Source organism: Nyctibius grandis, chromosome 3 (assembly GCF_013368605.1).
Source record: "Nyctibius grandis isolate bNycGra1 chromosome 3, bNycGra1.pri, whole genome shotgun sequence".
Lineage (NCBI taxonomy): Eukaryota > Metazoa > Chordata > Aves > Nyctibiiformes > Nyctibiidae > Nyctibius > Nyctibius grandis.
The window spans coordinates 97,760,561-97,788,263 of NC_090660.1; the positions used below are offsets into that span (position 1 = coordinate 97,760,561).

Consider the following 27,703-nt stretch of genomic DNA (forward strand, 5'->3'; position numbering starts at 1 on the left):
CCACAGAAAAGACTGACAGATCTCTCTGGTTTTATGGACTCTTGAGAGAACAAACTACATAAAAGACTGGATACATACTGTAGTTCAGTTCTCTTTGCCTAGAGATTTGCAAAGGGGTGCAGAACTGGCCCGATCATCTAATTTCTTTTAATCAAGATACTACCATGTCAGTATCTGGTTCTTCATAGGGAGGAAAAATGACGTAGAGCAGGATGTAAGGAGCAGAAGAAAGTAAAAGACTGGGATAACAGCAGACAGAGTTGGGTTGAATTCAGCTTTAGAAATCCAGAGGATGCTACTGAGGTAAGACAGGGGAAGCTATGCGAAGGCTGGAAGAAGAGCTCAGTAACGAGAGAAAATCAATGCTTTATGAAGGTTCACATTCGTTCATACTTGTTTGTCTAATCAGCACAGAGTGATATGACATTAGCCTTGATACACATACTAGGAAAACGTTAGATTACTTGAGGTGTGCACGAAGATTAAATCGGAGGGTGACGAGGCCCTATTCTAGTCCACATTAAAGCTTTTGAAAAGTCTACAATCTGATGTCTGTAATTGTTGTCTTCCTTTAGGTATTGTTTTTCTTATCTACTATTCTTTTTTTCTTGCATCTCTCTGACTTGTTTTTCCCTTCAATGAAGAGATGGCTTGAAAGTTCACATAGTAAAACTGTTGCAATATAAACAAAGTGCAGTTAAAAGTATTTGCAGTTATAGAATCTAGCATAAATGTTTCACTGTGGTTTAGAGAATGCATCTTCACTCCATATCACTAGAATTTTTGGAGGTAGAATGAACAATATGTTTATTACTGTTAAAAGTATAAATTATTTACATTTTTTAGTGATACCAGGTTTGTTGGTTGCGTATGTGCGCAAAAAGGAAATGTTAATCTGTCATGTGTAATAAAGTAGCAGAAGTGGAGAATATTTGAAATTGGGACTGGAAGTGGACTTTAATTTGAACTAAATGGAAGACACCTATTTCATGCTTCTAAATGAGGATTTAATTAAAATTAAATTAGTTCATCTTTTTAGACTTACCCCTGAATAGGAAATTTGAAACATGCTTCAGTCAGTTTCTCTGACTTTGATTAATCACTTTCAAAGTAAGTGGAGGATCAGTACAGTAATTTCATAATTACACACAAGTAAGTTAACTTGAAACTTTAACTAAAATAACTGTAAAGGATGTTTGTCCTTGGTTAGTTTCATGTCATGCTGTGTATCTTTTGTGTATGATTCAGATTCTTAGAAGTGCTAATCTGCAAGAAGGACCATACCATGATACTACCCATTTATTTGCAAGATATTTTAGTAGGGAAATGTTTTACCTGGGAATATTATTTTTCAAAGATGTTGGAACAATAAACAGAGGCTGAATGAAGCCATGAAGTTGATGGGAGGATTCTTGATGACTTGAGTGGGCATTGTATCAAGCCCTACTTCTGTAAGCATTGTTAAAAGATTATTTGATAGAACTGTTAATGTGGGTAAAGCGAGGAATGTATTCAACAAACCTAGCACAGCATAGGTTAACATTATTCTCTGCTGCTGAGCTGGCTGCTTTCTCCCTGGACAAATGTTAAAAACAAGCAAGCAAACAAACCCCCACCAAAAAGCTCATTCAGAAGTTTTGAAGCACTATAGATCTGCTCATTTGTTATGTTAGTAAAACTGTAAACAGAGATCAAAGTGCCAAACAAAACTATTTTATAGCTTGAAGATCTCAAGAAAATTTTATTTTAAATAGGCAATTGGTAGTAAATTAAGATGCATTAAAACTAGAATCACAATTTTAATGTTACAAGCCCTTTTTTTTTATTAATTAACTTTACAGACATTCTTATTTGAAAAAGCCTTTCCATCATTTCTACACATCGTTGTACGATGAATTTATTCAATTTCTTTTTAACTTGCACTATGGACTTGGAAAATTATTCAGCAAGGTGTTTATGCACAGACTTAGTTTACTAAAAATTGTACAATACCCTGCGGAATATTGTAAAATATACCACAGATTTCAAAACTTGTAAGTGAAGAGTTATATATATATTTACTACAGATGCTTCTATTTCTTTTTATTTCTATCATCTTTCAAGTTCCAGGATTAACACAAAATATACAAGGTCAATTTTTATTCAGAGGTCTGGCAGCTAGCTTTATTGAAGAGGAGGGAATTTGTGTATTACTTCTAATTGAAGTAGGTCTGTTTGGATTTTTGTATGTGACTGGTGTCTTGTTAAGCCAAAAAAGAACTCAGTAAATAATTTTAAGAGGATCTTAGAAGCTTGAATCAACGCTTATTTATTGAAGTGAATAATATGTTCATTTTTTCTTATACTGACAGAAAACATGTCAAAGTTTAACTAGTTGACTTGGAGGAAGTGCTTTAAAGAGATTTGGCTACTATATCGCCAAATTCTTAACACGTTATTACACTTTTTAAAAGCAAAAGTGTGTTTACTTGGATTTTAGTTGAAGGGAAGTTTATTTGATTTTTAATCATGTGGGAGAAAACCGCAGTCAGATTAGGAGAAAAATATTAAGCTTCTATTGCTACTTACTGTAAGATTTTTAAATGCTTTATACTGGTTGTTTACTTTGTAAAAAGTCTAAAAAATTGCTTAGATTGAAAGGAAGGTAAAATTTGGAATGGAGAAGGCTTATTAAGACTATGTACCCTGTTTCTGTCTTGGTATTATATTGCCTTAAAATGTATACTAGGTCATTTTTTAAAGAGGATGATGCATATTTAGTGGAAGAAAGTTATTTAAAAGGAAGGGTTGCCAATCAGTCTAAATTTGTTTCAGTTAAAACTTGATGGTCTAAAGACAACTTATAATCCTTTTCTTGTTATAAAGTATTGTCAAATTTGTAGTAGTATCAGTTGAAAAGTTTATGGAAACTTTATTTTAAGGTGGTTTAAAATAGAACTAAATCTTTTAATTTGTATTTGATGGCACCTGTTTTCATTTTGTTTCCCCGGCAACACCAGTGGTATCAAAAATTGCCTGTAGACCACCCTGGTTTTAGAGAATGAAACCAGCCTGGCTGTTTCATTTCAGCCTTTTATTTTACTGACTAAATACTTAAAGCTCTAACACACAGTCAGTAGTTTGTGAACTCACTGGAATGATTTGGGTATGCAATTTGTGATTTTTGTATTAGAATTTTCTGTATTAATGCCAGTTTGTTGTTACATTATTTTGAAAATGAATTACTTTTGATATCCCACAGAAAAAGCTGTGTTTGAAAGCTGTATCGTCTACCTGCAGAGCAGTAGAGTAAAAGCTCATAGTTTTTAGGTAGTGTGGTCTGTTTTTAAAGCTGTCTGGATCCAAATTTTTATTCCAGATGTAAGTTCTCATTATTGGTAATCCCATGGGAAAGAAATAAAGCCAACACAAGTGTTACCTCCAAATTTCTACTTTCTTCTGTGCCTCTTTACCATGTCTGAGAATTCATGTTGATTATCAAGATTATACATATGGTGTTCCAAACACCTCAAATCTTAATGCATTATCAGGTTCTAGTTTGAGTTTTAGAAAAGCAAACATGGACATAATTCTGGGAAATACTGCTTATCATTACCTGCCTACCTGAAAAACTCTGCTTTACCAACAAGAGCCTCCTCTGCAAAGTGTATTCCTGAGCTCCACGCTATACTGTTGATGATGATAAAAAAATAAAAAAAAAAAAGTTGGTGTTCTGGTGGAGCAAATCAGAACTAACGAGAACTTCTGATTCATAATGAGAATTATAGAAACACTGAAGAGTCTGGGAAGTTTCAGATGTGTTACGTTTTCCATTCTCCCCCAGTTTTAGAATAGTTTTGGAAGATAATGAAGTGATTTGTTCTCAGAAAAGACTATTTTAGTGGCGAGGACCTCTGATGGAATTCAAGGTAGCCTATGATGGCCCCTGCGGTACTTCTCAGCGTCCTGATGTCATGACTGTAGGCTTCGCAATAGAGATGGCACCCAGTATTCTCTCTGCTGCTGCTCCTTTTTTCATGCTACGAATGTTTCCGTAGATAAATGTAAAATGGGTAGCATTAGCAAGCACAAGATTTATGGGCAAACTTACATGCTTGTGTTGAAATAAAGTAATCTGTTTCAACTGGGATGTTCCTTAAGAAAAGTAATCGTCATGAACTCTGACCTTGGGACAGAGGGCATGTCTACATTGGGCAGGTACTCAGACACAAGTGAGATTTGCCCGTACTGTCCTCCTTTTACTTTTCTCCAGGAGTTTCTCCAGAGCAACTGTGTATGCACTTTAAATACTTTTATTTTTTTGTCAGATGAGGGAGGAACATTACCCCATATTGCTTTTTGTTTCTTTCTCTGAATAATACAACTAATTTGTGCAAACTGTGTTTTTTGATACTCAGAAGTGGTAAGCATTTGATTTTTTTGGGGTGAAAATGAGCATGTGTAAGTTCCTAACTTTTAAAACAAACTAAAAGAGGAGCTTTAATGACTGCAGTGTTGTTAAACAGTCAGATTAATTGAATTGTATAGAGAAATCAGTAAAAAGTTTCTTAAAAATTAATCCTTCTTGCATTTGTGTGAATTGTCATATATAGCTGGTGGCTCTGGAGCAACTGGATGTGATATGACTTTCTTGGTTTGAAAATACATGGAGTACAAAGTAGCTGGAAGGTCCTTGCTAGCCTGGAAATACTACAGTAAGCTGACGGTGCTAGAGAAAGGTCTTACTGCTGTAGCTCTGGATGAACAGTAGGACAGGCTAAAAGCCAAAGGGCATGTCTGTCTGGATGGGTGTTGGAAAGTTGATGGGTGCTCAGATAGCAGTGCTCTCGGAGGGCAGTATGTGACTTGGCTCCAGCTCGGAAGCAGTACACTGTGCTAATGTGCATCTGTATCCAAAGTAACATACCTGGCTTCTGAGCTCGCTTACATGTTTACCTCTCTCCATGTAAAAAACACCTCCTGTTTCAGGCTGTAATTCATAACCTGTAACACTGGATTCATTCATAGTGCTTGGACTGTGCGGGCACAGAAGTGCATTTCTCTTAAGTGGCTAAAGCATACACTGCAGTATTTCTGCTGCTGGCTTGTTGACTTTATGCCAGTTGAGGGTAGATTAAGATTTGGTTCAGCATTACTTTAGCTGATACAAAGTTTAACCTATTAAATTTCTTGTTCTAATTAACTTACTGGAGGAGAGAGTGTATTCTGTTGCGGTGTTCCTGATTTGGCATTACAATTCCTAAAGCTGCTTTAGTGTTGTCTGAAAGGAGCTTTGATAAAAATCAACTGGATTAACATGCCCATAATATGGCTACACAGCACGAGTGTGACTGTAGTACTGACAATCGTGTTTGCACTAGATGTGTTTTGTCTAGCATGTGTCTCACTAGCAATGATTATGTGGTGGAACAGCAGTATGGGACAACTGGCCAGTGGTCCTGGGGAAACTTCCTCAATGAATGCAGAAGATGAATATTGCAGTGACTTGACTCCATCTATTCTAGCTGTACCAGAATGGCACAGTCACACCCTCAATTGCAACCTTTGTCATCCAGGGTTCTTCTGAAAGCTTTTACAAAATGGCTGTAACTTAGGCAAAAATTCTGAGTTTGAACTGTATAAAAAGAAGTTTAAAATACTTCCTAAAGTTAAAAAAAAGCTTTCAGAAAAATTATAGAGAAAATAATCACAAACTTTAAACACCTTTGCTACCTTTTTCTCCCAGCTTAACATAAGTGTAAAATTTAATCAGCTCAGCTTGCTGCCATGGAAGGGAACATCCCTAAGGTGCGTCAGGATTTTTGCGCCTAGTGTTTTATGATCTCTCATGCTTGTCTTACCTGACAAACTTGTCTGGTATTGTCACTGAGCTGAACCAAAGTTCTGATTTGATAGAAAGTTGTGGGTTTTTTTTTGTTTGTTTGTTTGTTTTTTGAGATGGGGGTAGTTTTCTACCAAAATAATGAGTTCAGTTTGTTTAATGCTGTCAGAGAAGCACTGGAGGAGTTGGAAGCATGTGATGGGAAGAATAATCTCCCCTTTTCTCTGGTAAGAAGCTGTTACATCAGCATAATTGTATCACATCAGCTGTGCTGACACAGCTGGTTTTTGAACAGCATTGTAAATGGTTTCCTTGATGTGATATTTGTGGGGGGGTGGGGATGACGGGACTTTCTGGAGGAAGAAATTTACCTTAGTATACATGAACATAAAGGTCTGCAGATGGAGGATTTGTTGAGAAACTGCTCCCAAGAAGCCAGCTTGTCTGTCTGTCTTGAAATGTTTTAGAGGTACAGATAATTATTTTTAAAGATCCCCAGAGATACCAAATGACCCTGTATATTGAGTGTTTTTGATGTACCTGAGCTCCCAATAGTACTGACTTCCAAACGAATGGAAAAATTACATGTTTGTATTTATAGTATTCAGAGAGTTCAGTGGAAAAACCTGACAACTTTGTGAAGAAGTGCTCTGATTTCTCTTTTGAGATACATCAATCATTCTGATCGAAAGCCTCTGGTGTTCCTTGCACCATCAAAGAAACTAGGAGATTAACTACATTCTTGTCATCTAAGTTTAATCCCACCCTTTATTTCTGAATCATGCAGAACATTTAAATTACTTAGCATATTTTTCACTGTTCACAACATCTGTTCTCATTAGACCTGCTTTTGCACGTTCGCTTGTAGACTTTGATTTATGCAAGAGGGGGTCAAAGCAGACGGTTGCCCTTTCGTGTTAGATCTGTCGTATATTGTAAATGCGTGTTGTTCTTAAAACGTGATGCAGTTATAAGCATCCCCTTTGCATCAAAACTGTATCTGTTTCTGATTCATCTGCCTCTTGAAAGTGTTTTGTTGGTAGATTAAGTGATCCCTGTGATTATTATTTTTTACATCTGTGGTTGACAGGTGATTTAAAGAAGGCTGTTTGGCCTATATTTAGGCATGCTTTGCTTTCAGCAAATGGTATAATACAAATCAATTTCCTCATATTTGAAGAAAAAGGAAATCAGTGTTTGGTGCCCTTGGGGGTTATTAACACTAACATTAGGTTATGTACAGATATGCAGGAAAGAAAGTTTTAATGAAAAGAGTCTCCCCCTTCATTTTTGTTTCTTTTTCTTTATCACCTCTTCCTTTGTAAATATTTTAACATAACTGCAGAGCAAGAGTAAAATTATGTTTCCGAATAATAGTATTTGAACTGTGGTGTTAAATTCAAATTAAAAAAAAAAAATCATGAGGACTCTATATTTCTGACTTCATACCTTTGACAATCCTTACAGGTATAGATTTTGATATAGCACATTTTGGCTTCCTGGGACAACTTGAGCTCATTGGCTGGCTTTTTGTAGTTTGTTCTTGACCCCTCAGTACTTTATCTTCTTCTTATGGATGAAGTCAGTGGGTATGTTATTTTCATAAGCCATTAAGGGCCATATATGTCCTCCAGGTATTGTTTAATGCACTGAGTGTGTTCTTTTTCCACTGCTGCTTAATAGTCTAGTTAGGATGTTACCTTGATTACTTACCTGTATTCAGAAAATAAAAACATCGTTGGCTGAGCTTTCGTTCAGACCTCAAGGGAACTTGTTTCCATAGAATTAACCTTTACAGTTAACAGAAGAAAAAGGTGTACAGTGAATGTCATAATTACATTTGTAACACAGTTAACTCATAAGTTATCGGAAGACACATGGTGACTAGATGGAGACTGGCAACCCTGGCAATTAACACAGTAACTTTTTTTTTTTTTTTTGCCTTTTATAACATTACTTTCATCAAAAGGCGCTCTCAGTGCCTGTTACTAAAATAAGCAATTTCACACTGCAGAATGTCAGCGATTGACGAAAGTCTCTACCTTTTTTGGTTTCCTTTGTCAGTTATGTTTTCATAAATAACCTTGCAGAGTGACTTTAAAGGCAGTAAACTGGATTACTGGGGCCAAGACACCAAATCTGGAGCTAAAGACAACCACTGAAAATATCTTCCTTTCTATTTAAATTGGAGAATTGTTACCCAGGCTCAACTGCTGTAGTAGCCTCACAAGGTGAGGTGACTTCTGCATTATTTCCTTCACTGGCTGCTTTTTTGTTTTCATATTATGAATTGAAAACTCCATTGTTTCATGATCACTGTGCCCAAGACAGCCTTTAATAAATAAAGAAATTTATAAATTAATTTTTATTTAATTATTTATTTATGCTTTAGTACATATTTGTAAACATTCAGGGAATTTTAGTATTAAGTTTGTAAGAATTCTGCTAGCCTTTTGACATTGAAATGGTAGCTTTTGGTTGCTGTTGAGACCAGAATTTATTAACAAAAGAAGATTATCATCTGCAAGAGAAATTTGTTCTACAGAGTAAAATGTTGTGCTTCTAATGCCTTTGCATTTCAGCTGGTGATGGTTTAAATTATGACACCCAGTCCTGTGCCTTAGGGCTTGCGATTCTGTAACTTTTTTCAGATGCATCAACCAAGCATTGCCTAATTTGTTATGAAATTGAAAGAAAAGTTGTTCAGTAATTCTGACTAAGTTGTGCTGCTAACATCTGTTTCTGATAAAATATAGGTAATATGATAAGAATTTGAAAGAACTGTATGATTACTGGTTTCAAATAACCATTCCAATGATAGTCAACCAGAGATGGCTTTTCCTTCCATGAGAGAGTCATTTATATGTACGGGGTGTTATGTCCAAATGTCAGAAAAATCTAATGCTGGGTGGAGTGTGAAGGTAAGATGTGTTGTTTTCGAATGGTGTTCTTCATGGAAACTCTGGCAAATTTATGAGAAGTTCTATGTTTTCACTTCTTCAATTTATCATTAAGTGTATTTATAATTTGATTAAGGAAATTGGTTGAGTATTCACTACTAAAATGAAGGTGACTGCTTGTTATAGACAATTAAAATATGTATGCTTAGTTTTTATTTTTAATCAGTATTTTTTAATACATAGAACAGTGGTTCTCAAAAGAAAAGATTTTATGTCCTCTGGCAAGTGTGGGATGCATTCTGGAAGTGGAGGGTGTTAGATGGCCCTGTTTTGAGCCAGAGTAACGGTTGGCTGGTCCCCCACCATAACTTAAGGCCAAACTCTGATGCTTAGTCTGTGTTGTTAAGGTCAGGCAAGATCTGCTCAAACCTGTTGTCTTTTTCCCTAATTTCCACATGAATTTTCCTCTCTTCCACCTCCTCTTCTTATTCCTGGTGCTTTGGCTAGGCGAAGGGGAGCTCTCCAGCAGGCAGGACTGAAAAGGTAAAGTGAAGCTTGGCAAAGTCTCCTTGAGAGATTGCAGTTCTGTTTCACACAGCTGCTCTTTCTCCACATCCTTGAAAATTGTGTGTGGGGATTTGTTTCAATTCCATTTTTGGTCTTCATATTTGTGAAGATTGCATATTAGAGGAAGAGGACATAGTGCACCTGACTCTAATTTGGTGGTTTTTGACTTATTTAGCTGCAATGTTGTAGGAACTTTAGTGAAGATGAGAACCCAGCCGTGGTAATCTTTTCATTTGGGGAACTTCTGCTTTCAGAATTTTCAGTAGTATTTGTTTCACCTGTATTTTGTTGTCTTTGCATGCCAGCTTCCTAAAACAGTAGCCATGACGTCAGGGTGTGCATGTGAGTAGCTCATGAGATGTAACTGATACATTGTAAGAACTCACCCTTCCTTAACTGCTGTACCTTGTGCTCATGTGCTTTAGAGTTATGCTTTATCTCCGATATGGGCAGCATTGATAGGGAAACACATGTAAATCTTGTTCAGAGGCAGAGCAATGAATTTAAAAAACTTGCTTCAGAAGAGAAATAGATGGTCAGGAGCCTCAGCATTTTCAGACAAAAATGAGCATTGTATACTTCGTAATTTCTTTCCCATGGTTACAAGCTACTTCCAAACATGTGGAAACCTGCCTCCGTTGCGTGAAGGTAAAGAAAACAATGAATTTTTATTTTTACTGATATTTTATAAATATACATATATATGGAGTTAGTTCTTTGAGAGAGATATATATGTGTATGTATAAAATCCATATATATATCTCAATATCTATAATCAAAGAACTCGTGTGTGTATATATATGGAGTTTTTAATATACAGGGATATATACATATGGATATATCTCTCTCAAAGAACTCCGTATATACATACACACACGAGTTCTTTAATCATATATATTTGCAAATAATATAATAATAATTCATTATGCTCAGTTTTTATCTTTTCACCCCAAGTCTGTACAGTAGTGTAATATTCTCAGGAACAGCTTCTGACAGTTTTCAGAAGAATTTGGATCTGGGACAATGTTTCAAGACTTATCATTTGAGATGGGGAACTTCCAAAGGAGGTCTCTTTGCCTTGGAAGTTCCCAGGAAGTAACAACCCTTCCTATTCCATGTCAAGCCTTTGCTTTAGGATTTTTATCCCTTGTGTTACTTCTCCATTTATTGGCTTCCATGAGGTACTGTTTTTCTTCAGTCATGCTGTATTTGAGTGCTAGGAGCCCTATTCAGCTAGGAAGTGTGCTGGAGCATACTTGAGGTATTGAAAAGCCGTCTGGACATGGTCCTGGGCACATGCCTCTGGGTGGCCCTGCTTGAGCAGGGGGTTTAGACAAGATGACCTACAGAAGTGCCTTCCAATCTCAACCATTCTGTGACTCTATGGGTATCCCTCAGAAATTCTTTCGAGTCTGTTGTCACTTGCTTCCATCTGCACCTTTTATTAGAGTCTTCCTTTTTGTTGACCTTGGATCTGCAGAGGGACGGAGCACTTTGATTAATTTTGTGACTCTTTGTGCAGACTTCTATTGGAATTAGGTTATTATTTTCTTATGTTGGGAAGCTAACCAGCTGATACTTTTTTTCAAAATTGCATGCATCCCTCAGCTAACATGACAGATGTCAGGCATGCTTTATTTTTCTGTTTGCTTATGAATATCTCTTGCCTCTATTGTCTCTTCTATAGGGAGCTCTTTAGATACTATTATCTTAAGCTGGGGACCATCATGTTGGATAGAGGAATTTCTGTGAAGCTGCTTGAGTGGAATGAATACATAAAATTAGAGCAACAGAGAGAGGTGGGATCTCCAGCATTTTCAAAGTGTGTCTTTCTCAGATCTGCAAAGTCTTCACTTGGTAGTTCTATACATGTGCTGTAAAGTACTGTGCCATTTGGAGGCTGTTCAAGTGAGATGAGTCTTGATAAGATGCTCTTTGAGATGCTTTTCATGTGAACTATGTAGTTTACCCAGTGAATAGTTATCATATTGCTAGAAGAGCCAGGAGTGTGAACGCTGTTGAAGGAGAGAGGAAAGGCCATTTACATGTAACCGAATATGGCTTCCATGTTTTGAAGAATCTTTGCATTCAAAATTCCTTCCCCCTCTTCTGCCTTGAGGTCTTTTTGTATAAACTGGGGACAAGCTGCTAGGAATTAAGAGTATGATATGGCCCATTTATACGCTATCAGCATTTCTAGTCACTGCTTCAGCTGTTGCTATATTGTTTGCATTCTTGAGTGATTGCAAAAGCCACATTGCTAAACTGTAATTTTTCCAGTCATAGAGGCTGTACATTTTTGTTCCCTAAACTCTTTGTGAAGGAAAGTTGTTTCTGTGTGTACCTGCAGTAACAGGGATTTGCTTTCAATAGTTTTTTTTTTTTTCCTCTGCAGTGTCAGTCATTGTAGGGAAGCTACGATACATGTCTTTGAACGGAACAGAATGCAATAGGTTAAACCAGACCCTAACAAAAATTTAGAAAATGTGATTAATAAGTAAGTATTTGGACTGGGCAGTACAGCACAGATCACAGATCAGAACCAAAACTGATAAAATTTTGTCAGCATTGCAATAAAATATTCCAGGTTAAATAATTTGGGAATCTTAATAGATGCTTGCTATTTTTTTTTATATTCTCCCTTCAGGTTTGTTTAAAACTTGGTTTAAGCAAAGAAATTTAGATGCAAGGCCAATTCACGCTATAGTGGATCTTTTATCTCAATGTCTGTATGTCTTTCTGGCCTCAAAATGTTACGTCTTATGCTATGAGCTTTTTTCTTAACTACATGAAGAAATCTTTTTCTGTGTCCTTGATCCTGTAGAGTGATATCATGTACATGCAACCAAGCAATTTATCTGCATGACTTCTGTGTATTTCCTCTAGGGTGTGCAATTTTGAAGTTGATGGCCAAGTCTGGAGGACATCTGATTAGCATGTGTTGCGTTATGCTCCTGTTCCCTGTATTGGGTGAAGTTTGTTAAAAGCTGAGCAGATCATGTTGGGAGGAAGTAGAGATGGGTACAAAACTTTGAGATGATACAAATAACAAGCAACTTGTATAATTCAGTGTGTTACAGAATAAACAACTAACTGGGCTAATATTTTATAATGCATATTACATTTGACTTTAGCAGTTGATACTACTGTTTGAGAGGTGGAAAGCTTCTGGAAAAAAAAAAGATGCCAAATCCAGACATAATTAGAAAGAATACCATCGACAGATTTGCAGTCAGTTACACTAAGTCTAAAGTGATGTTTTATTTAGATTTTTAAATTAGATAGATTTTGATTATCATTTTATAGCTAGTGTTTTTGTCAGAAAAGATTCAGCCCTTGATCACGACTAAGACATCAACAAAGAAGTATTCTTTATTTGCTGCTTGGAGATAAACTTGAGGGCTTTCCTACTCCTCTGGAACTAATTTCTCTGCATTATCAGTAAAGGTTATTGTATGGCTAATTACATGGCAGTTCAGGTTGATTTAAGAATGCAAATGTTATTGCAGAAATAGAAGAGGCTTAGACCATTATTATTTTTAGTGTTCACCAGATCTCCAGTGCTATGTTTTTATTTTTTACTGTGGTAAGTTCAAATGAACAGGCTTGAACAGGTTAGCCACTGGGGGTATTAAAAATAAAGTGGAAACTACGTTGTTTGTACTTCTTAGAATATTAAAAATGTGGTTTTTTTTAAATTGAGTGGAGAAAGAGGAAACAACAAAAACTTCTAGTGAGTCTGTTCATATCTGTCACTTCAGGGTGGGAAAGGGTTGGCTTTTAAATTAGTACATTTCAACGTGAGAAATCTAGAAGGTGTGTTGAAAAAAAAAAAAGGTAGTTTTTAGCTTCAGTTCTGTGTTTGATGTTAGTTGAAATGTAATTCAAGCAATTGTGTTCTCTAGCCACTGTATGACCTACCCAGCAGCAATCAGCCCCTCCTCTCTTTTTTTTTTTTTTCTTTTAAGCTAATTGGCCCATGTTTAGCTTACTAAATGTCATCTGGACTCAGTAAAAAGCAAGTGACCTGCATTGAATTAGTGTAATTGTAATACAAACAGAACATCTCATAGTTTTGGTCTTACACAGGAAAAAAGAAAGTTGCAGAGATTTTTCAGTTTGATAAATAAAACTGAAGATATGGGGAGCCAACTTTGGCTCACAGTTCATTTTACCTTTTTACTGTCTTGTTCTAAAAAATAATAATTGGCATTTGAATTTTGTCTATATGTTTTCTCTTTGGAACTTTTTCTCTTCTGGAAGAATCTTCCTTAGGATGTATGTCATGCCAGTTATTAAATCATGACCAATTCCAGTTTCATCAGACACAATACCATTTCAGAAAGATAATTTCTTTTTGGTCTACCTAGCCTATCCTGAATTTAGTATATTGTTTTACGTCTGTCATTTGGTAGGATTACTTTGGAATGCCATTAAGTAGTCCATATTTTCTGCTTTCTGTTTCAGAGAGCAGTGGTTACACCTGCCAAGATAACAAAGTGCCATGAAGCACTGATGTGTTGGTTCCAGTGGTATATTTGGATTTTAACTCTGACTTTGATCTTGTAGTTGTATTATTCGCTTTGGTTTAAGAGGGTTGTTATTTTTTAAAATGTAAGACTAGTGTCATTGTGTAAGTAATACTATGCCTTGGTTATACTTCTCTTTTCATTTGGTCATTCAAACGCCCAGATTTTACTTTGTGATGCCTCCCACTGCTTGTATCTGCATCGTGGCCTATGGAGTAGGCTACATCAAAAAGTTAGATTTGCTCTAGCAACTACATTTCCTTACAGGAAAGGATATAGATAACTTTTACACTAATCTAGCAATGAAATTAAGGGGCTACAATGTAAATGATATTTTTATGAAGCTATAAGGAAGACTATTGGAAGTGCTAGCTAGGCAAGGATAGTAACACTGTTCTCTGTACGTACTTGGTAGCAGGGAAAGCAGCGCTGTTGAGTCTTGTATTCTCTCAGTACCTTGTGTGTCAGTGAAGCAGAGACAAGAGAAGAAATTTTCCTTCTTTGCTTGAAGGCAGACAGAGCTTTGAGATGTAAGAACTTAATACTCAGTTACTCTTTCATAGACTAGAAAATCTTCTGTAATTAATTAGACATTTCCACTATTTCAGTGGGATGTAGGCATTTAATATCTGGAATATTGTAATCTGTCAGTTTAATTTTAGTTCTTAATTTGGACACTGCAAGTGAATGGGTCGGTTTCCTCTGTGCTGGTGGATGGCATTTGCTGTCATCTGTTCAGCTGTTGCCATTGTAAATGGTGAAGTAGGAAGCAACAGACATTCTTGTGAGCATTGTTCCTTTGTCTTTCACGTTTCTTCTATTAAACATGATCATTCTGTTTCTGTACCTAGTCTGACCAAACATGGCAATCTTCTTTTGTGGGTTTTTTTTTTTTAATTATTACCAAAGTCACCTTTGGACATCCCAGTGAGCGGTCAGCCGCTATCGGTTTTTAAATTCACAGTGTGCAGATTATTTTTCTAGTAAGACTCTATTCCAGCTGTGACATGACTAGATTAAATTCCCACTTTCTTTTGTGCTACCTGTAACCTCTCAAAGTACTGACTCTTAAATGTAAATCCTTACATAATCCACATAAAATCAGAGGCAGAGGAGCTGTTGCAGGGAGAGAGCAACCTGTGAAGGATGCACATGGAGTTTCATTTCATTTCATCTTTGTGTAATGCACTCTTCCACTGAATTTTCAGGTTAGATATGGGGAAAATACTATGTCTTCTGAGATGCTTTGCATGGACACAGGACAAATGGGGAGTTGGTGATGGTGCAAAAGGTCTTTGAAACACATTCCCAAATTTTGATCATACAGTTCTGAAACTGTGTTTGTCTATAATTTTTGGTAGAATACAATGACAAATTCTGGAACTTCTCAGGTCGTTTATTGGAAACTTTCCTACTCTGTAGCCTGAATATTCTTTGTTGAAATTTAAAGTCCTTAGCCCTTCTTCTTTTGTTCTTTGTGGACTTGAACAAAAAAAGAGTATTTTCGCCCCCTTTGAAGTGGCATTTAACATGTTGGAGACTGTTATCATGTTTCTCACTAGTCACCTTCTCTTTAGATGAAGCAATCCTAATTCATTCAATCTTTCCTTGCAGGTAGTGTTTTTTAAATATCTAAGCATTATAGTTGCTCTCTTTTGAACCGTCTTCAGTTGGTTCACATCTCTGAAAGTGCGATGCTTAAAACTGAACACAGTACTGCTGCTGGAGGTCTAATGTATCCTGAATAAAGAATTACTGCATAGTTCTTGAATGCCTTCTGTCATTACTACTGTGTGTGGTTATGGCAGAGGTTTCACATTTAATGTCCAGTGAGTTTACTACAGCTTTTTCTCACGAATATAAGTTACTCACTCCTTGACTCTTTTATTAGTAAATATAATAGCAAGTGCAGTTTTTCCACTTCATGTCTCAGTAGATGTTAATATATTTCTGGGTGTAACCACTGCCTCATTTCCTCAGAAACTGCAGAAAATATTGTGGGAAGAGAGAAAATATGTTGTTATTAAAGTAAGCTATCTTGTTGGATTTTTCTTGGAGGGAAAGTAAGTTCCTTAGTCTGGGCAACACAATTGGAACCTTGTAGACATTATGTCTAAATTTTCAAGATAGTACTGAATCAGGAGTGAAAGAAACTGTGGTGAAAGAAGACTAAATTAACCAAAATAGTATTCCCTGGATTCAGTCATGTAATGTGCACTTTCAGAACCATTTCCTTGGTTTGTAACTGATAAAAAACTAGTTGTTCAAGTTCAATGCTGAAAAAAGTAAAAGTTGTTCAAGACTTATGTTCTAGATATCTCGGATTCTGTGAAAGCGGGGATTTAAGGGGTAGCAGGATGCTTCTATCTGAGAGAGGTGCCAACATTCATGAAATCACCTTTGTCTTTTGATTCCTGGTCAGCTGTGTGATTGGGAAATATCCTTTAGGCAGTGAGTTGCTGGGTCTTGAGCAAAGGTCTGCCATAATTTATAATTTGGTCTGAGAGGCTCTTGAATGTTGTGGAAGTTCCCTGAGGGTTATGGTAGAACTGGCTAGGCGTCTGAAGTGGCCCCATCTTTCTGTTATGGTGATTTCTTCACAAAGAGGAGGTGTTGCCTGTCACTATCAAAAGGAAATTTTGTCCTATACAACTATGTTTAAAAATACCTTCTTTTCCAAGTTCGTGTCAAGTAAAAATTTAATTAGAAGGTTAAACCACTACAACAGATACTTCTTTCAGTCTAAAGACAGCTTATTATTGATTTCTTTTTTCCTACCTTAAAAAAACCCCACAAAACTCTTCCTCTCCCTCACAAAAAAAATCTTAAAAAAACCACATGTGCATACACACTTTTGCAGCCTTCTTCCTCCTCCTGATCAAATGCGTCTTGCTCACCCAGTGCTGAGACTGAGGGTACTTTTCAGAACAACAAGAATAAATGAACTTGTGACTTGTTTAGGTTTTCCTTTTGGTGAGTGAAATTGTTGGAAATACTGTCCTAGATGGTGTCCAAATGCTGCAGTTCCTTTCAGGTGTTTGAAACTCTTGTGTGTGTTTGTCAGACTTGCTAACTTTCATCGTCTTGTTTTCTGGAAGTGTTTGGATTTTTTTAGGTTTGTTGGCTTTTGTTGTTGTTGGTTTTTGTTGTTCCTGGACACAGTAAAAATGTGGAGACTTGTAATTATTGTGAATGTGAACTTTCAATATAACCTTTCAATAAAATGTTAAGTAATTATACTGTTTTGTACCTATATGGGATTATTTGCAAGTTAGGTATTTTTCTCTGAAAATTACTGTATATGTAAATTTTAAAAAAATTCAAAACCTTTAGATGCCTGGGGTAGTTTAAGCACAAAATCTTGAGTAGCCTGAAATTATTTTTGTTTTCAGTGAATGCCTTTGCTTTAAGAATTGTGTAATTTCACTTATCTAAAACACCCTTCCCCTTTCACCCCAAAAAAACCCCAAAGAAACAACAATAAAACCCAACAAAGCCAAAGAACAGTTAAAAAACCTTCATGAGATTGCAGATATTTCCATGCTTTATTTTACATTTCTACAGACTTTCAAAAGGCATTTGTTGCCCTTCTTTAAAGGCTTTCTATCTAAGTTGAAGGAGATGAGAATTTTGAGATTTCTGGCTGTTTCTTCTGTTATAACTTCACTGATGTCAATGAGTTCATAACCTTCAAGATTAAATGGGAACTTGAATGTTACGTCTCTAAACAAAAAGCAAATGGGAGGACGATGTTCAGTTGAATGGCAGAATTCAAGAATATTTTGTGCTGAAGAGTTCGTTTCAGGAAATCCAAATAGCCCTACTGAACTGGATAGAAAAACTCAAACTATTCCATTTTAAAGTAGAAGATGGGAAGTTAGGGTGAGATAATAGCTGAAAAACCTACAGGCAAAAGTCGTGAAGAGTTCCCCAAATCATACGGAATTATTTAAGTATTGGAAGAAAGCCTGGAGAAATAGTGATAGGTCTGCTGGACTTGAAGGGAGAGGAAGAAGAAATAAGCAAGCAAAAGAAGGCCACTGCAGATAAACAGTTGTTTCTTTGCATACAACTCCATCAAGTAATTTGTTGAGTTGCTACCAAATCTCTTTGGATAGTACAAGTGATGACTTACAAGAGGTCAAGAAACTTTCAGAAATGAAACAAAACAAAAAAACTACCCCTGGATAAATTGGTAAATGAACTGGCAGTAAGACAGCAGGTTGAGGTGATATTTCTGGGAAAAGATTGGTGGTAATATTTTTATTAGTCATCTGAAAAAAGGGTTTGACAATGAACAGACACATGGAGATGACATGATCTTCTAGATGAGTTAGCAGGGAGAACTTGCTCTTTGTCTTGCTAATTGGATAACAGCCAGTGCAATAAATTCTGCCTTTTAAATATACCAGTGCTGATTTGTCTCAGCATATGGTAGAACTTTAAAGTTATGATATGTGACGGGATTTAAAAACCAATTGTACAAGTGAGGTTGTTTAAAACCAGTAAAAAAAAAACCCAGACTGAACGAACTTGTGCCCTTAGAATGCCGACTTCTTCAAGCTGTTGTCACAGAACAAACTATCTGTAATATTCTTTTGAAATTTCAAGCAATTTTTTTAAAGGAAGTGTCATAGAATCATAGAATATCTCAAGTTGGAGGGGACCCATAGGGATCATAGACTCCAACTCCCACCTTTAGTAGAAAGAGTAAGTTCAGAGGTGAATCTTGAGGCACAGGTCTGTTGCGTGACGGTGCTAGCAAGGCAAGGGTTGATTCTTTTCAGTAGATTTACAATTGCACTTGCTATTGCAAAATGTTTGAGATTGCTATCTTTACATTCTTGACCTATTGTAACGCTGTCAAAATGTTATGAACTTACTAGCAATAATAAATATACGGGTCAATATAAATGGCTTATCTTTCAGTAACCCATCTTTGCTGTTAATCATGTGATTATTCTTTCCATTATGTATCTTTTCTCTGTGTTTATTACTTTATTACTTTACATCTTAAGTGCATCATACTTTTCTTTGAACAGCAAAGGTCATCATTCCAGAGGGAGGCTTATGACAGTGAATGGCTGTTAAACCACTGGTAACAGTTGTGGTGTGTGGGTTTCTTTTTCTGTTCTGGTGTTTTATTTTATTTTTTTAAATGTTCCTAGTGTTAATATGTGAGGTTTGTCTGTCATTTTATCCTAAAATAATTTGAATGTCATTTTTACTGTATGTAGTACTATGTACGTGATTTAATCAGAGGTCACTCACTGCTAAAGAACTTTCGAGGTGAGCACAATAGAATTGCATGTTAAGTGTTACATATATTTCCCTTCATTAGGATTAAAAATTCAGAAGTTCTCTGGACTAAATCTCCACTTATCCCTTCCTGCAGTTAGGTCTGTGTTGACAATTCCAGCTGTGCCTCACTGGAAGCTTGTGAGGCAGGTGGGTGTAACAGCACAGCAGTCTTGTTCTGCTACTCAGTTGGATGAGCAGTCATTGCTGCCTCAGTGAAGAAGGTGCCTTTTTGGTTGAAGAGTGATAGAATCTTTAAGTTTTTGCTTAATGTTGGAAATGTTATTTTATTGCTAGGAGTAGGTGTTTTTTAATATTTGGTACTATCAGTTTTTTCAGATTTTGTGAAAGGGGAAAGAAAACTGTTTCTGTTTTGATGATCTAGCTTTCAGAATAATACAATTGCTGGTTTGTTTTTGGTTTTTTTTTGGGGGGGTGTTGGGTTTTTTTTGTGGTTTGGTTTCCCCCCCTCCACCCCCCCGATGACATTTACAAGTATTTTTCTTTGATATTTCGTTATTAAAGTCAACTGAAAAATAAGTAACTTCAATGAACTTTTTTTCCTAAATTGGTAACAACTTCGTCAATAGAACAAAAAATGTGTTTTAGCTAAGATATGGGAGAAGCAGTTATCCATTGGGTGGCTAGATCAGTCTGGAGTATTTATTCACTGATCATATCTTCAGTAAATGCTTTTTGTGACACAGTTTCAAAAAAGTGTTAGTGATCAATTAAGAGGATGAAACTTATTTGGTAACTTTTGCATTTCTCCAGTCTTTAATTCAGGGTAAATTGTTCATCTTTTCCTGTGCAAAACTGAAATGCTCTGTTGTAGTGTGTTTCTTCAAGCTACTTCTCTGTTATAAGTGTATGAGGTATGAGAGAGGCAGTGAAAATTAAGAAACTAGCACTGCATGGGCTGTTGGATGCAGAGTTTTCATTTGAGTGGTTCTTTCTTGATCTCTGTAGTTCATGTTGCTCTTGTCGCTGAGATTAGTACAGAGCAGCAGTTACTGCCCCCCAAAAGGAAGATATAGTTGGATGAGTGAGAACTGGTGTGTGACTGAGAAGCCACTTTTTTCTCTCCAAAAAGAAAGAGTAAAAATTGCTATTGGCTGCTTCAACGTAAGTAATATTTCACACAGAAAGATAATTAAGCTTTTCAAACATTTTGAATCCCACGTTCAGATTCCAGTTCGGAGTTTTATCAAACTTGGAGGATACTGAGAATCTTTTTGGATCAGGTATCTGATAGATGTCTGATGGAACCAGACCTGTTTGTAATTCTGCATAAAAAGTGTGAGTGCACTAGAAGATCTTAATGAACTTCTGTGTTTGCAGGTGGGAAGAGGAAGCTAGTGATTTTTAGGGTGCTCCTAATAATGTATGCTCAACACTGAAACAGATCATAAAGTGACTACCTTGTCTTTAAACACAGGAGGTGTTGTTCAGGAATGTTGTTATTTGCTGTTACAAAGTTTTGCAAAAAAACCTATCCCTTAACAATGTTGTAGTTCTGAATGTGGAAGAAGATCAACAAAGCAAAACCAATGTAGAACCTGCTAGTATCTCACCCTTCTATGACCATGCTGGTGTTTCATTTCTAGACAGCTGTTGAATTGTGTAATTGAATAATTAGTGGTGTTTCAATAGCCTTTTTGAAGGCTATTCAAGAAGAGAGGGAAGTTCTATGACATATATCACAAAGAAGACAAAAATGTGTCTTTCAGCTGATTATTTCTTTCTAAAGTTCATAAAATATTACAGTATTCAATATTTAAGCCCCGCAGGCTTAAATACAATTTCATACTCTAAAATGTGTTACTGAGTTTAAATGTATTTTGGAGTTATTTTTCTGCAGTAGATTGATAAACTAAGTAGGATAATTGTGGTGCCAAAAACTATGGAGCCACAAACTGCCTGTGGATGTCGTGTATCCTTACCCTCTTCGTAAAACAAGTTTCTCTCTGTAGATTCTAGCAACGGAGCTTCACAGCATGAAAACTATAAAATCACCTCAATATAAAAATCTTTGCTATCTCCTTCAGTAGTAGTCATGACACTGAGCAAGTAATATATGATAACAGTAAAAGTTATACTCTTTATTTTGATTTCCTGCTATTTATTAGAAGTCATTTATTTAAACTAAGCAACAGAGATAAGTTATTCAAGAAGCTAAAACCCAAAAGACACAGTACCTCTACAAAATTACTGTTGATCATTTAATGTGTCCTTGGGCTGTGTGTAATACAGATGTATTACCTTGACTGACAGGAAGAATGAGCTGCAAGGATTTTCTGATTACGAAATTCCAAATGCAGTATCTGAGGGTCTCATTTTTCTTTTGGCGTTTCTTAATTCATCATCACCATAATCACATTTTCACGCCAATAAAATTGTCTATAAAAAAAACTTAATAGAAAAATGTTTGCAGCCTGGGCTTCATTTAAAATGCCAGACCCTTTAAGAATAATAAAAAAAAAAAATGTGCTGATTTGTGCAGTTCTACTGTTATTTAAGTCCTGGTCTGCAGTCCAGTATTCAGCTTAACTGTAGCTGCTGGTTATTGGGCAGCTAAGTGCTTCCAGGCAACAGTTATGGTAGTAACTGTGTTAGATTGTCTAGTGCCCAATTCAGAAGTGGCCACTGGAAGCTGCCCTGGGTGATGTATCTTCTCCCCCATCTTTTGTCACGTATATGCTGTAATCTGCCTTGGATTCTGGTTTCACTGCACGGTCTAGGACTTGCCTCAGAGCAGCATATGAAAGATGATTCAAAGTAGAGTTGGGCTCAAGGTTCAGAGGTGGAAGAGCCAGTTCAGGACAAATTTGGAATGGATTCTGTTACAGACAGGTGAAGACAAACACTGATTTAGCTGCCATGGTTTTTCAGGCCTGACTTCTGATGTCTTGCAGCTTAGAGATTTCTTTTTTTCATTTTTTTTTTTTTTAAAAGGATGAATGAATAGTTAAAACTGAAGACTGGGTCACACGATCTAACACTCTGGCTGTATAGTTGATGTGTTACTTGAGTAAGACTTGCTAGTCTGTATCAGATATGTAGGAAAATGTGGAAGGTGATGTTGAAGGTGGGAGAGAAGAATTAGCCCCTGCTCTTTCGGAGTATGTCAGAGCCTGCCCCTTCTGTTGAACAATTTCCTCCTAATGTTTCCTGCAGTTGTTACTGCCAGTTCAGCCCATGTAATTGGGTGGATGGGAGCTTATGTTCAGTGCTAGCTGCTGCTGTTGGTTTGGGTTTTCTTCTAAGCAGCAGTTGCCTAATGCTGCCTGTATGAGCATTGCCATCAGCCCTACTGTGAGAGCTGAACTAATACCCATAGCTGTGGGAAACTTCTAGAGAAAATTATAAGTGGAGTGGAAGCAAAAAATGACTGCAAGTAATAGTTTGGGAGAACACAAGGACTGGAGAAATACAGGGTGAGATGAAAGAAACTTGAAAAAAACAAGTCTCTAAGGTTTCCTGTTTCCCTCGGCACCCATGGAACAGAGTGACTGAAATAGCTTAGTTTTGTTTTAAAATAGGACAGGGTTCTTTTAGGATAGAAAAGATGTATTTGACAAGAAATGGAAGCAAAAATGAGGAATAAATTCGTGTCAGATAAGCGTTTTGTTTTTATTCCTGGAGATTTGGGACTAGCTTTATAATTCTCCTGTGACTGCTTTGCAAGCTTCTTGGAAGGAAACAGAAGTTAGCTGGAAGCTAAATCATAGACTGTTTTGAGAGAGAGAAGGAGCTTAACTTCTATGCAGAGAAATATGCAAGCCAAAATGAGGAAGTAGAGGGGGAAGATGGACTTGAAACCCAGCATTTCAGGCTAGTTAACAAAAGGGAGTGCTGAGAGCTGAAGGGGAGAGGTACGCACTGGCAAGTGCATGGCATAATTAACAAGTTGGACTAAACATGTGGAATAAATAGTTTCTCTATGTTTTCTTGTATTACAAAAATGCATCTAAACTTTTTCTTCTTTTCAGCTAACAGCTCATGTCACATGTCAAGATTTTAAAAAGCCTACAGTTTAAGCATTAAATAAATATACATGTTTCTGAAGTAGCTATTTTCAACAAACATACAAAGCATAAATGTGGATTTAGGACCCTAACTCTATTTCTCGAATGTCTCCTTTTGTGGCTTTTATTGCCTGCCATAAAACAATGATTCATGAATTCCCTCTTTCTTCTCATTGTCCTTTGTGATTTATAAAGAAGTCACTTCTTTGCTGTGGTTTTTAACTGCTGCGTAGTTGATGAAAATAAGTGGCAAAGGCAAATATTTTTCCCAGAACATGGGAGCTGAGTAGGACGCCAAAACTAAGCTTTGCTTACCTGCGGAAAGACAGGTCAATGTTTATTATCAAACAGGAGGTATACCTTTTAACACCACACAAACAGAAGTTACTAGTCTTCTGTTACAGCTGTGTGTTTTCAATAGCTACTGCAGAGCTAGCTGTTAAGAGTAGCTAAAGATAAGATTAAAAGTCATCAGTTCAAAGTTCAGAAGAGATGATTACCTTCAAGGACAGAAACAGCCACTGCTTTATACCAGAAGCATTTCACTTGTACTGACAATTAATCTTGTATCACAGTGAAGTAGGTAAGGCCAATTACAGGATAAGAGTGCCACGTTTCCTATCTGAGTTCATATACTAGTTTGGCATGGGTGCCCACTGAAAATATAAAGCTATCGAAGCATATGTCTTTATTAAACAAAATGCCCAGGTCTCTTCTTGTAATTCTTGTATTAGGCAGATAATGAAATTAGTTTTGTAAATGTTTAAGTATTTCAATTAAAGCAAGCTATTCAATACTGAAATAAATTTTCATTAAAATTATAGTAAACAGTTTTTGCATAATTTTGCATGGGTTCTGCCTTTCTTCAGCATATGAGAAGAATACACAGAATGTTAGGGATTGGAAGGGACCTCGAAAGATCATCTAGTCCAATCCCCCTGCCGGAGCAGGACTGCCTAGACCGTATCACACAGGAACGTGTCCAGGCGGGCTTTGAATGTCTCCAGAGAAGGAGACTCCACAACCTCTCTGGGCAGCCTGTTCCAGTGTTCGGTCACCCTCACCGTAAAGAAGTTTTTCCTCATATTTATGTGGAACCTCCTGTGTTCCAGCTTGCACCCATTGCCCCTTGTCCTGTCAATGGATGTCACTGAGAAGAGCCTGGCTCCATCCTCATGACACTTGTCCTTTACATATTTATAAACATTAATGAGGTCACCCCTCAGTCTCCTCTTCTCCAAGCTAAAGAGACGCAGCTCCCTCAGCCTCTCCTCATAAGGGAGATGTTCCACTCCCTTAATCATCTTCGTGGCTCTGCGCTGGACTCTCTCTAGCAGTTCCCTGTCCTTCTTGAACTGAGGGGCCCAGAACTGGACACAATATTCCAGATGCGGCCTCACCAGGGCAGAGTAGAGGGGGAGGAGAACCTCTCTCGACCTGCTAACCACACCCCTTCTAATACAGCCCAGGATGCCATTGGCCTTCTTGGCCACAAGGGCACACTGCTGGCTCATGGTCATCCTGTTGTCCACTAGGACCCCCAGGTCCCTTTCCCCTACGCTGCTCTCCAACAGGTCTGTCCCCAACTTGTACTGGTACATGGGGTTGTTCTTGCCCAGATGCAGGACTCTGTAGTAAGGGGAAAACCGGGGGAGGCGCACTCGCGGGTGCTGGGGAACGGTCCGGAGTAAGCTACACGATCTCAATGTGAGTATGGAAGCTTCTCGTTTATTAACAAAGAAAGCAGTGGTTATATAGGCGGTAACCTGAGTACATGCTAATCACGCGCCCCGATCGCACTTGTGATTGGTCCATAGGTTTACATATTCAGAGCCATGACCGCCCCCACCCCCGGATGTAGTTTTGCTTCCCGCCGAAGCAGGCACCACGGGGTTCTTTGTTTTGCACCGTGCAAGGGGAGTCCAAGGTCGCTAGCTCTGGGCTTAACCCTTGCTCAAAGCCTGGGTTGCTCAGACTGCTCAGTGGCACAAGACCGTGCCTCTTCTCACTTAACCAAACCTCTACAGGACTCCACACTTGCCCTTGTTATATTTCATTAAATTTCTCCCCGCCCAACTCTCCAGCCTGTCCAGGTCTCTCTGAATGGCTGCGCAGCCTTCCGGTGTGTCAGCCACTCCTCCCAGTTTCGTGTCATCAGCGAACTTGCTGACAGTGCACTCTATTCCCTCATCCAAGTCATTAATGAATATATTGAATTTTAGAATGAGGGGTTGAACAAGTTAAATCAACTTTCAAGGACTTATTAAGAAGTTATGGATAAAATCTCAGGAGTTCCCTCTCCCTTCTCCCCATGTTTCAAACACAGGCTGAAGCTTCTGATGCTTCTACTATGTTAACAGTGTGCCTAATGTCTCATTTCAATTTTTTCCCCTTTTCTGAGTACATATTTCTGCCTATAATTGTAGAAAAACAAATGAAGAACTTTTACTCCCTTTTACTGTGGAAAAAGTGGTTGAATTGAACTTAGTTCTAGAAGAAAATAATAGCTTATTATTTCTGTCAAAAGACCTAGTTCTGAGTAGTATGTTACTGTTGTGTAAATCTTAAGCAAAGATAATGAATTCATTTGAGATATTACATACAGAAGTTCAAAATTTCAAATTATTTTACAGTAGTCTCTCAGGATTGTACTGCCTTTTTTCCCCCTAGAAGTGTAAATCTATAATTAGAGGAAGACCTGGAAAAAATGATAAAGAAAATGGCACAATATATAATCTTAAGTGGGACAAACTCTTTCTTAATGTAGTATGAATCTTTTTTCCTAATTGAAAAATCTGTCTACGTATGGTTCCCGACAGTGTGAATTTTTTATTATATAGGTAAAATGCAGCCTCTTCAATTTCAAGTAAATTGTCACTGCTAGTAGACAAGTTACTTGATTATTTTATTTTTGTCATCTTTTAATGTTGTCTTAGGTCTTTCAGCTTACGTTTCTAAATCTTTTTAAGAAAAGCAAGTTTTAAAACTACATCTGAAGATTTATGAATGCAAAAAGAAATAGTAATCCTACCAAATTTCCTAAGCAATTCTCTTATAAAACTAAATGCAGTTAAGAGAAGAGAAGGTGTAATTTTATATGTGTCTGTTTTAAACAGTGCCGTCATTTCTACTAAGTATTTCCAAAAGAATGAAATCATCTCTTGGGACTGATAAACAGCAATAGATAAAATAACGAGTGATGTGCTCAATGGGGTACAGTTTAAATAGAGAAAATCTAATGGGAAGTAGCTACATTAGTAGCAGATGGATTTACTTCCTGAATCTTGAGCTGAGTGGAAATCCTAGCTTACTTAAAATTTATCTTCCAGATTCTTAGCCTGATAAGAAAGGTGGATCAAGCAATTTATTTACTTGGCTTCAGCGCTGTGATGATGTGTTTTGTTTAAACTTGCTATTGTTGTTCAATTTTTATCTAGGCTATTTTTATGATTCCTACAAATCCCCCTCCAACCTTCCGGAAGCCAGAGCTCTGGTCTGATGAATTCACAGATTTTGTGAAGAAATGCTTGGTGAAAAATCCTGAACAAAGAGCTACAGCAACACAGCTGCTACAGGTCAGTATTTAAGTTACTGAGGAAATGCAAGTTTTATGGCTTTTTTCCTCTAGTCTTAAACCAGAACTGTTGTGAAAATTTCTAAGGGCAAATCTCCTTTTAGATGTTATCATGCCTTATTTCTTTTCCATTTTGTGGTCTTTTCTCTATCGGCTCCTGTATCTCTACCCCCATTTTATTTCTCCTTTGCCGCTTCTAAAAATTAATTGCTCTTTGTATAGTGTAGGGCTGGTTCTTGCTGTTAAAATTGGATCCTTGCTTTGGGGTTAGAGGCCCTCAATAGATCTTGGGATTTAGGCAAGTGTTAAGTAAAAGAGTTGAGCCCAGGTTACCCCTCGGTGTGGACCACCCATGGAGTATATTCAATCTGCCCTTCTGGTCACGTCAAATTAAGCAGCCAGGTTGCTCTGTGTCCCAGAAGGGTCTGATGCAGTTGGACAGTATAAGGAGTTTGTTCCTTGGCTGAGTTATACCAAGTGGGGACTTTTAAATTCAAGCCACAGTTGGTGGTATGGACCTATTGAGCCAGGGCAGGGTGTGCCAGGCTTTCGCCTGCTCGCTGACCTGAGCTTCTAGTAGCTGCAGAAATTTAACAGTTGTATCTTTTTGGCACTGAGATTGGAATAAAGCAGAGAGATCAGTCCCTCCTGTTTGATTTCTGAAGTTCTTTGAAATCTATCAATAAAGATTTAGTCTTTGTGAAATGGACATAATTTTACAGGGGCCATACATTTTGATGTGTGTGCGGGAGAGAAAACACAAAGAAAGCTTTCTCATTTGGTCTTGTGTTCGAGTTGTCCACTGTCTTCAGGTTTATCGTAATAAGACTACAAGTAACTAAGGAAAAACAATTTTGCACAGTAGTTTCCAGTAATAGATCATCAAATTCATAAGTCGTGTTATGAATATTTTATTTTACACACTGAGAACACCAAAATGTAGACTGCAAAGAGAGTTAAAATTGAAAGTTATAGGTTGTCATATG

At 37.1% G+C, this 27,703-nt stretch overlaps 1 protein-coding gene across 2 annotated transcripts in view; it reads left to right on the forward strand.

The window, feature by feature from the left end:
- Window positions 1-27,703, forward strand: part of STK3 (serine/threonine kinase 3) — a 153,483-nt gene that overhangs the window by 50,197 nt on the left and 75,583 nt on the right. For both annotated transcript variants that reach the window (XM_068396881.1, XM_068396882.1), the window contains exon 7: window positions 26,581-26,718. In XM_068396881.1, coding sequence (XP_068252982.1) covers window positions 26,581-26,718 — 138 coding nt within the window. The remainder of the gene's footprint in view (window positions 1-26,580; window positions 26,719-27,703) is intronic.